The sequence below is a fragment of the Monomorium pharaonis genome, unplaced genomic scaffold, assembly GCF_013373865.1.
Source record: "Monomorium pharaonis isolate MP-MQ-018 unplaced genomic scaffold, ASM1337386v2 scaffold_195, whole genome shotgun sequence".
NCBI lineage: Eukaryota > Metazoa > Arthropoda > Insecta > Hymenoptera > Formicidae > Monomorium > Monomorium pharaonis.
Window position 1 is genome coordinate 19193 of NW_023415467.1, and position 11271 is coordinate 30463.

General features: G+C 29.9%; 1 protein-coding gene across 1 annotated transcript; it reads right to left on the reverse strand.

Annotated features, from left to right (window-relative positions):
• Positions 1 to 1814: 1814 nt before the first annotated feature.
• On the reverse strand, positions 1815 to 10317 carry LOC105832410 (cytochrome P450 4V2; the record flags this gene model as incomplete). The annotated part of the gene is made up of 4 exons (XM_036294375.1): positions 1815 to 2033; positions 2805 to 2984; positions 9920 to 10097; positions 10248 to 10317. Coding segments are annotated over 4 exons (604 nt in total), but the record flags the coding sequence as incomplete, so codon positions are not given.
• Between the last annotated feature and the right edge of the window lie 954 nt (positions 10318 to 11271).

An 11271-nucleotide genomic window follows, 5' to 3' on the forward strand; every position in this document is an offset into this window, starting at 1 on the left:
TTTTTACATTATAATTATGTTATTTTAATATTTTCACAATGGAAGTGCTGCATATATAGAACATGTATCCAAAATGTTTTCTAAAACATCAAAATAACGGCGACTTTTATTACCTGGAATAGTCATATTCCCGTAATATTTTAGAAACGTTCTTGCGGACCAAAGCGGACATTTTGACATTGCTCAAACCAGCCGCTGCAAACCAGGCGCCTCCACCCAAGTCTATGGTGCGAGGTATTCGTCTCCCATCCTAGACCGATCCACGCCTTAGAGCAATCCAGCGTCCTCCAAATAGTAATAATTGTCGCGCGAAGCATTGACCAAACGCGCCGCCCGACAAATCAAATCGCAATTTCTTATTCCGCGCACTTCTTAAATAGAGAGAACTAAAAGATATGGCATTCCCCGTTGCGGGACGGGAAGATCAATTAATAAAAATACGATTAAACTCAACTTCACATAATGTGCTAACCGTGCTGCATATCCAACTCTCTCTGTTTCCGCTCGGCAGAGAAGAGCTTAAATTATTATAAAAATACGGAAAAATAATAGCTTTCGCGATCCTGACCCCGCCGGACGTAATAATGTTGTAATTTACAAAATTTTCCAAAAATAGTATATTGTGTAATAATTTGGGGAACGTTGGCTATTCCCTGCGAGTATGTTCACCCACCGAGTAAGGAACAGTTGATCCACACGTATTGCACATGATATTTTTTGTTATCTGTGCGTCGAAATGTTCTTTTAGAGTATGAATAATTTATAAGTTAACCAATGTTAGAGTGCGAAAGCAATAAGGAATCGATAAATGTTGATTATGTCTGAAAGAGTTACCATACGCTTATTGCGAGATGACGTGTCTGTGGTATGATGCGAATGTGGAAATGAAGGCAAAGGTGTAAAATAATAATTAAATATGCTGAAATATTATTCTTATACAACTATTCCAGCACGGTTGATCGGTGGGAGAATAAGTTACTTGTGTGAAAGAACTGTCCGTGCACAATCGAGTGAGTTCCAAATGCGCACCACGTAAAACGGACATCACCAATCAAATTTTATAAATTTATCCTAACCCTAACTAACTCAGCAATCTCATTGGTGGTGTCTATTTTACACTGTGCACATCTAAGACGTTCCCGCACAATCGGCGACTTTGCGGCCATAGGAAGCCACAAAAAGGGTCACTTTCGAAACACATGTAACAAAAAAAAATTAAATTATTACAATTATGTTTAGAATGTTAATTTAGAGAATATATTTGACAAATTATAAATATGTATACATATATAAGAGTTAAATGTAATAGTATGTAGAGAACATCCGTCGATGTTCTATAAGTAATATATTATGTATATATTGTAAATTATATTATAAATCGAGTTTAATCTTTAAAAACTGACGACACCGTCAAATCAATCGACGATATTTTTTTAAAAGGCAAAGAAACTTTGTTACGCGACGACTTCAAGAAGAAAGAAAAACGAAGATTTGGATTTTTGTTAATGTGTACTTACATTATATTTTATCGCGACATTCACGAACAGTACAAAAAATTTTGCACGGTAGTTTTCTAGAGCTCTAAATTATTAAAACATTATTTATTTTACTGTCATACATATTAAAGAATTTTTTATCATGTTAAAATATTATTGTAACATTGCAAAATAAAGTAGATAAAATAAAATAATAATATTTTATTTTATCTATCTTTATTTTGCAATGTTACAATAATATTAAATCTTAAGATTAACTTATTTATATAACCTTATTTATATAATATTATCTTATTTATATAATAAAAGTAGTTTACATTTCGGATATTATATGTTCTTCTTTGTTCAACACTTTTGTACGTTATAGATTTCGTTTCTCGACTATAATTTTTAATGGCTCTACGGTGATTAATTCTACATTCATGTCTAATTTAATTTTGTCGATCTCAATTTTGTCGGTTTCACTTACTTTAAAAACAAACGTTCTTATTAACGTTGCCAGAATAACCTTCATTTTTATCATTGCGTATTTTTCAGCTGTAAGTTTATCAATTGATGAATTATGAATTAATTTCACTAGGGACTAGATAACAAGTATTTTTAACATCTTGAAATGTTAAATTGTCATCAATTTGTGACATTAGTCCATCATTTTCTTGTTATTTTTTCGTCATTTTAATGTCTTCCCAAAAAAATGTTTCATATAAAAACATATATAAAAATATATAAAAAATATGTCCATATATGATTATAACTGTTTCCTTTCTTTTGTAAAATTTCTGTTTAATATAAAAAAATAATAGTCATACTGAAAAGACAGAAATTAATTTAAAAAATAATTTTTGTATCGTTTCTTTTAAAAAAACTAAGTGTAAAAAATTGTCCATATATAATCATATATATTTTGGAATATATAAGATTGGACAATTTTTCACACTTTTTAAAAAACTTTTTTAAAAGAAGCAATGCAAAAATTATTTTTTAAATTAGTTTCTGTCTTTTCAGAATAATTATTACTTTTTCATATCAAACAGAAATTTTACAAAAGAAAGGAAACTAGTATAAACATATATAGACATATGTTATATATATTTATATATGTTTTTATATAAAACATTTTTTTCCGAGTTCACATTAATTATTTTGGTTATTCTTTAATCAAATTCTGATGTCATTTTGCAAAATTCACTGACAGTACCGAAAATCCATAATTCATGTATGTATAACATAGATTTTTAGCATTGACAGTAAATTTCGAAATATAACCTTTGACGTCTGTTAGCTGAGTTATAATTTATTTATACATACCTATGCAATTTCTTGGCCCGCTACTAAAAGGCATGTAACAAAATAATTGAGAATTTTGTAAGTTTTGCGGAAGAAATCTCTCTGGATCAAATTTTAATGGATTCGGCCAATATGTTTCGTCTCGATGCATTTGGAAAATTGATATACCAATATTGGTACCTTTTGGAACAACATTATTTCCTAAAACATATTTAAAAATATAATGTTTAAATATATTTAAATATTTAGTAATAAAAACATAATAGAAGCAATAAATAATACAAGTTGATTTTTACTAATAGACTAATAAGTAAAATTTTTTTTGAACTTTTAATATATATTTTTATTTTTTGAACATAAAATACAATCAAGCATTTTAACTTTAGTATAATTAGAATCTTTGCATTTGGAATTACTTAATTAATATAAATAATTCATGTAAAAGAAATTATTAGTGATGTGATCAAGGTTGTAATTAATTTTAAAGTGTTTAAAAATGTATCGCAATAAGTACAATTCTAAGCATAGTTTAATAGATTTTGTGTCACTGATATTTTCAACGAATAAATCGTTTATTTACGCACCTATATTTTGTAATGATAGAATTAAAGAAATTAACAAAAAGAAAAATAATTGTTGCATCCACGTCAGTTGAAATATCGTGTTCGCGATACAGAGTCGTATTCAGATAAATTCTGTCACTGATAATAAAGAACATATTTATTGTATAAAATTAAAAATACATTCACATTGTGTTATCTTTATTTTTTTTTAGGTATTTTAATAATTTAATACTTTACTTGAATTAATACAATAACAATATGTTAAAGTGTAACAAGCAAATGTATTAAATTTTAACAAGGACCAATTTTAAATACAAAATGCTTTTTACTGTGTATCAAAAGGCATGGTAGTGCCTCACGCCAAGTGTACGCGCGCGACGCACCGCCGTGCATCTATTACGCGAGATGCCGTTTACGAGATTCCGTTATCAGATTCTCAATAACGACTGAATCGATTAATTTCTAAATAGACTTAATGGATAGCTTGCATTCGATTAATAAAACAAAAGTGTTTTTATTTTTCTATTACGTGACTTACGAGCAAAGATATCGCGATTTAAAGTTTCGCATCAAGAGTAAAATATAAAATATTTTTAAGAAATGTCGTAGTCATTTTTATTATTATTGTCGTCGTCGCCCGGGACAGATGGTGGAGATTTGCTTTCCTCGCGATAGATGGCTTACGATTTTATTTATTTATCAGTTGACACGGACACGAGAAGTTCGTGTCATGATTAGCGGTCGCGTCCGCGCCGTCCGCGTGTCGAGGTAATGGTTAATCCGCGGCGAATTTCATGTCTATGATGTGATAGTTCGAGATTAGTGACGTGTTGACATGCGGTTAATGGCGAGTTAGTTTTTAGTTTTATGCATTATTTGCATATGACATTATGGATTACATCGTGGAAAGGGATACAATTGTGCCTAATTTAAAGATTAGTATAATACTATAATTGTATTATATAATTAGATAAGTTACACAATTGCGTCGTATAATTAAATAAGTTACACAAAATTTTATATGTTGTATGGTATAAGTATTCTGAGATAAACGTAATACTTTGTGTTATGTTTTATTTTTATTTGTTTTAAAAGAAATTTAGGAAGAAACACTTTACTTGAACATAAAGTAGAAGAATAGAACAAGAAAAAAAAGTGGACGAGTAAGGAAAGACACATATAATTAACCACAAAGCTCGGAGTTTACAATGTGCCCGACAGAATATGTGGACCTCTTGAAGGTATCATATAACGTAGTTTAAAAAAAAAAGATAGGATAAAATGAACGATTTACTTATTGTGTCAGAAAGTATCTGTACTACAAGCTTTAACTTGTTTGCAAAGGAAACCTTTGCAAAAGATTTAAGAAAGACCAAGCTATTTGATGAGTTTAGCATATTAATATTATCATTTGATTATTTACTATTTGAATTTATGAAAAATTGTTGGCTGTTACACCAAAATTCTTTTTCTTCTAAGCCGGTGTATGCTGCTATTGATAAGAAGTCCACCGAGGTTTATCTCTTTTAAATTCAACGAACCATCATAGAGAATTGGCAGTGCAATTCGTATCAAACAAATTATCTGAAGATGTACTTCTTAGTTTTTAAAGTATGTCACTATTTTATGGCAGGCCAAGTAAGAGAATAGTTACAAGTGTAATATTTTTATTTCAAAAAAATATCGTATTGCAACTATGTGGCTTTTAATGATACGTACAATCATCTCTTTTAGGTCTGAAATAGGTAAAAAATGTGATATCTTGTCTCGAACTATTACAACAATATACAGACTATAGTGTCACCCAGCTGGCTTGTCGATGACGTAGTCATAGGCTGTAATATCGGAGATATGTTTATATGGATGCCAAGGATCATCTTTATGGTCTATTACTATGAATTTTATGCTAGTCAGATATATGGATAAGGCACAAAAATATACCAATAAGGCTCTTAGTCAAATCAAAAACTAAAAAGTAAGTATTTTAATACTTTATTGTTCCCGAAACAATTTATTCTAATTAATAAAATTCTCTTCATATGTTCACAAAGATTACATTCAAAATTTTTATTTATATTTTTAATTGTCTAACTTATTTTTTTGTAAATTGAGACATACATAAGAAAGACTACAAAATGACTACGAATTGACTTCTCAAATATGAAACGCCATATTTTATTTTTATTACTTTTGCATTAATTTAATATAGCATTATATTTAATTGTATTTATTGTCAATTTACATTTAAATTTGTAGTTAAATCGTAATTGTACATTTATAATTGTATTCATTGTTTTTTTATTGATAATAAACTTATTTTGCCCATGTCTTAAGTAATGCTTTTGGAACATATAATCGTATGCCGGCTTGTAATGGGAAATATATAAAAGCGTGGCTCTTACGAAAATTTTTTAAGTTTGCCAACTTTGCAGGTAACAGTCTAAGTTACTAAAGGCCATAGACCACATTCACAATTTCTATAAGAGCCACGCTTTTATTTCCCGATACATAAATATATGTTTCTAGAGCATTAAGTGAAACATGGACAAAATAGATTTATTATCAATAACTGTAAAGAAAACAATAAACATAATTATAAAAGTACAATTATAATTTAACTACAAAAAAAAATTTTCTGAATGTGATCTTTGTGAATGTATGGAGAGAATTGTATTAATTATAATAAATTGTTTTGGAAACAACAAAATATTTAAATAATTACTCTAAAAAAAGTAATATTTTAATTGATAAAAAATTATTTTTTAAAAAAGTAATTTTTTAATTGATCAATTAAAAACATTTCCGAACAGCACATATTAATTGTTGCAAATAGTAAGCCAATATTGCCAATATTTAAGATTAGCCAACAGTTGACCAATGGTAGGCCAATGAACTGTGCTACTATTGAACGAATAACTCCATCCTCTCTCTTCATCTTCAACCCTACCACCAGGACAAAGGGTATATAAAGACAGGTACAATCACAGAGAGCTCAATATCGGAGTTCCTAGCCCTAATGATGCAAACTGCAATGTTTGCGAAACGTTGGCACAACGCTGTACCAAGACGCGGCATGTACGGAAACCCTTTCTATTGGAAGCAACATCAATGGCCGTGAAAGCTTTAAGTCTAAAATTACGTTTCAGTTTTTCATTTTGACTAACAAGGAAACCTCGCCAACTCGAAAATTCTGATTTTAATGAAACTTGGCATAAATGTAGAGGGGGTAAATACATGAATTTAGAAATTTTTCGTAGCTGCCCAAAAACGGTTTAAAAGGGTGAAACCACCCTTCAAAGATTGAGACATTTTTCATTTTCTTGATATATCTCGTAAACTAAACAAAATATTGTTGAGTGCCGCGTGTCGCCCGATACATCCCTGAAGCGCCAGTCAGCTGACGGACCGATCGATATTTTCGATCGGCCGGTTGCCGGAAGAATTTGTTATTTAAATAAATGAATTAAACGGCTGGTTGCCGGGAAATATTTTGTAAACAAATATTGTAGACAGTTTAACGTCGGACTCCTGCCGAGGAGGACGTGTCACGCGCTTTCTCTGTTGCAATAAAGCTTTTTGAGTTCCATAGACGTTTTGATTTTCTCGACGCGAGTGTGTGTGTGAGTGCGGGAGTGTCTTTCGACGTTTCGGCGCAACAATATTAAAAAACGTTTTAGACAAAAGTTTTACAATAAAAGTACTTCTATCTAACTACAGTAATTAAATTAACAAAAAAATTTTTTTTTACAATTTTTTTAATTTAAAACAAAAATTTTTTTTCAAAATTTTATTAATATAGTTAGATAGAGATATTGTTACTATAAAACTTTTGTGTAAAACATTTTTGATATCCTCAACACTTTCGAGATGTATCGGAAAAAGCAAAAATCTGCTCTACACTATGCACTAAAAAAAGCTTGAGAGAATGCGATAGCACCGCGACGGAGACCGTTAAAAAATATTTTAAAGAAATTTTTTATTAAGATTTATTTATGATATTGAATATAATATGAGAATATAATATGAGTTTACGAGATATATCGAGAAAACGAAAAATGTCTCAATCTTTGAAGGGTAGTTTCACCCTTTTAAACCGTTTTTGGGCAGCTACAAAAAATTCCTAAATTCATGTATTTACCCCCTCTACATTTATGCCAAGTTTCATTAAAATCAAAATTTCGAGTTTGCGAGGTTCCCTTGTAAGAGCCTTATATTTTTGTGACTTATCCATATATTCGGCTTGCATAGAATGCGTGACAGTTACTAAATAGTTAAGACAATTCTTACAAATTATTTTTGGGCATCTATATAAACATATTTCCAATATTGCAGCCTGTGATCACGTCATTGGCAGGTCAGCTGGATGACATTATAGTCTGTATACTTTGTTGTAATTGTTTCAGGCAAGATTTCATGCTTTTTACCTATTTCAATACATTGTACAAGAATAAAAACCATTCGCTCCATCTTATCATTTTTTTTGTAAAACTACGTTATATTCGGTCAAGTGGATACATTTTGTCGGCTACACTGTTAATTCCGAGTTTTGAAATTATTTATATTATTATACAATATTCAGAGAAGAGAATTACTTATGTAAAGAAAAAGAGAAAGATATAAAATACACACACATGCATATATATGTACATAAATGTTCATACATATATATGCGCATACGTATATGTATAGACATATTACACAATGCTATTCTCTCTCTCCATCTTTCCTCTCTCTCTCTCTCTCTCTCTCTCTCTCTCTCTCTCTCTCTCTCTCATTTAACAATAATATTTTTTTAGAACAATAATTATAATTTATTTACATGTACTTTATGTTTAATTTTTCCAACTTTTTCTTTTTATTATTTCTTAAATACTCTAACTTTCTCGCTCTCTCGCTCTCTCTCTCTCTCTCTCTCTCTCTCTCTCCTCTCTCTCTCCTCTCTCGTCTCTCTCTCTCTCTCTCTCTCTCTCCTCTCTCCCTCCCTCACTCCCGTCCCTCCCTCCCTCCCTCCCCTCCCCTCCCTCACCTCCCTCCCTCCCTCCCTCCTCCCTCCCTCCCTCCCCCCCTCTCTCTCTCCTTACTCGTCTACTCATTTTTCTTTTTCTATCCTTCTACTCAAGTTCAAATAAAGTTTTTTTTCTTCTCTTTTTTTCAATATAACAACTAAAAATAAACCATAACACAAAAATTAACTTATTTCCATAAAATATGAAAATTTTGTGTAATATATATACTTATTTAATTGTACAACGCATAGTGTTATATTAATCTTCAAATTAGGTACAGCTTTTTTTTTCCTCCACGATGTAATAGGCATATTGTAAAAATGAATTAAATATAATCAGAAAAGAAAACAAAACCAATATAACTTTGTTTTGTCATTTTAATTCAGTCTCAATTTCGGCCTTTAATTTGATATGATATAGACTTCAAAATTGTTTTATAAATCTTCACATATATTATAAAAGAATAAGATACTTATCTACAAATAAGTAAAAATCACAACAAAATTACGTTTAAAAAAAAAAGGTATAAAAAAGTGCCAAGTATACGCGCGCAAGAAACGTCTTCAAAAATCTCTTCTTGTACAAAATAATTTTAATTTGGCACTACAATATGTGAAATTTTAATAAAATAATCTTTTTCTAAAAAAGAACAAAAAATTTGTTTTTTCTACAAAAGTAATAATATAAAAAAATAGGCCACCTATGAAAATGGATGTTTATATAAACTAGAACATTTATTTTTACAAATAATTATTTGTACAAATATACAAATAAGTATTTTAGTACAAAAACTTTGGCGCTGCTAAACCGAATAATTTGCCAGCTCTCTTTCTTTTTCTTTTGTGTGGTGCATCTGAATATATATATGTGTGTGTGTGTGTGTTGGTGTGTGTGTTGTGTTTAGTACATAACTTCGTTTATAAAGAAGCGATTTTTTAATACTTTAGGTCTCTTATGCGTGAGTACGTTAGAATGTCTCTTTCTCTTTCTTTCATGTGTGCGTGTATAATGTTATATGTGTATAATGCCATTACAATTTTGATTGTAAAAAAAATTGTAATTTTAGTAATTATTATTTGTTATTAAGTAATTATTATTTTAATATGTCACTTAGACTGTAAGAAATTAATTTTGTATTAAGGAAATCAATCGGTTTAGCGGCGCCAAGTTTTTGTAATAAAATATTTACTACAATTTCACGTTTCTCTAATAGAGCATCTTTATATATATAAAAAATCAAAATAAATAGGTTCCATGGATTTTTTAGCGTTTGCTACAGCCTCTTGCTGCGTACACGCGTGCGAAAGGGAAAAATTGGCAGAGACTCTTAAACCTGTATCTCTGCGAATGTATTTCTTTGAATGGATTTGAAATGTGGAGACACAATTTTAAGTTGTTCTATTTTAAGCAAAAATACTTTTTAGAAAATCAATATTTTTAAGATTACTAACTGCATATAACCCATTAAGATTTGCTTCGATCATTTATGCGTCTCTACTTAAATCGTAAAATAATTAAATAATTATTTGCTTAGAGTAATAATTTAATTATAAAAAAGTCAACAAACCTATTTTTAAGTCTGCCTCTAGATATCGTCCAATTATAGGAAAAGTGGGAAAAAGTCTTAGAGTTTCCTTAATAACGCAAGTCAAATAATGCATATGTTCTAAATCTTCATATTTAATGGTGTATCCTTTGGAGTTTTTTGTGCCATAAATTTCTAACAATTCTTTATATACTTTCTCCTATTATAAAAATAAAATAATAATAGATATTACAAAATAAAATAAATATATCAATGACATCAATGTATATTATAGATTTTTTATTAATTAATATTTGGCTACTAGTTTAATTTTAACTATGTTATAGGTTTATTTTAAAATAATACATACTTGTATTTCTGGGAAAAATGCTAACAAAAAAATCACAAAATTTATTGTACGGGGCCGTGGAAGCATGGGACTGCAATTAAAAAATATTATATTGTATAATAAGTGTGAGAAGTCGGCTATTATCTACAAGTGCGGGAAATAAACACACAAACCAAAGGCGACACTTTTACCTGCATGCATGCCTTTTTCTTTTTTTATTACAAGTGAAACGTCATTGCATCTCTTTTTTTAAATAAAACAAATTTATAGCTAAGTTAGATTTATGCAAGTAACAAAGCGTTTTGCAATATTGTAAGAGTTTGTACAATGTTACGTATGCGCAAGATGGCAAGCCTGTAAGTGTAATACGAGAGGAAGCGTATGTAGAACGAGTTAAACGCACGGAAAAGTAATACGAGAATGTATTGCTGCCATGTTTGCACCAACTATTGACAGGACAAAAATTATGAAATAATAAATTATTGTGTATGTATAAGAAAATTGTTTCTTTGGACATGGCAATTTTCCGTACAAAAGGGACGCGAAATGGACAAATTTCCACGCATATGTAATGTAAATAGTGCTTTATATAATAAGGGCGTAAAGTGGGCGTTTTGTACACGAGTGCGTTTACATGCATGAATGCAAAAGGCTGTTACGCCTATATTGCATATTGTACTTTGTATTATACTTGTGCGTCAATATGTGGACCCTTAAATGTCTTGGATTCTCGCAAATGACAGCCAAGGTTAGTTTTTTAAAAGCGACGAATTGTAACAAGATGGTGTGCATACGAGTGCTAAAATAATCAGACGTGCTGAAAAAATTCTGGAATATTTTTCGCCACGATTCACGCCATTTATTAAAAAAACAAGAAATGTACAATAATGTTAAAGTGCTAAAATCAATGACTTTATCAAAAAAAGATAAGAAAAGGACCAATTTCAACTCACATGTAACAAAAATATATTTTATAATCTTTTTGTACCAGGGTTTTTGCCAGACGTAACCGCTAGCATCATTGTATATATTGAAGTGAATGTCC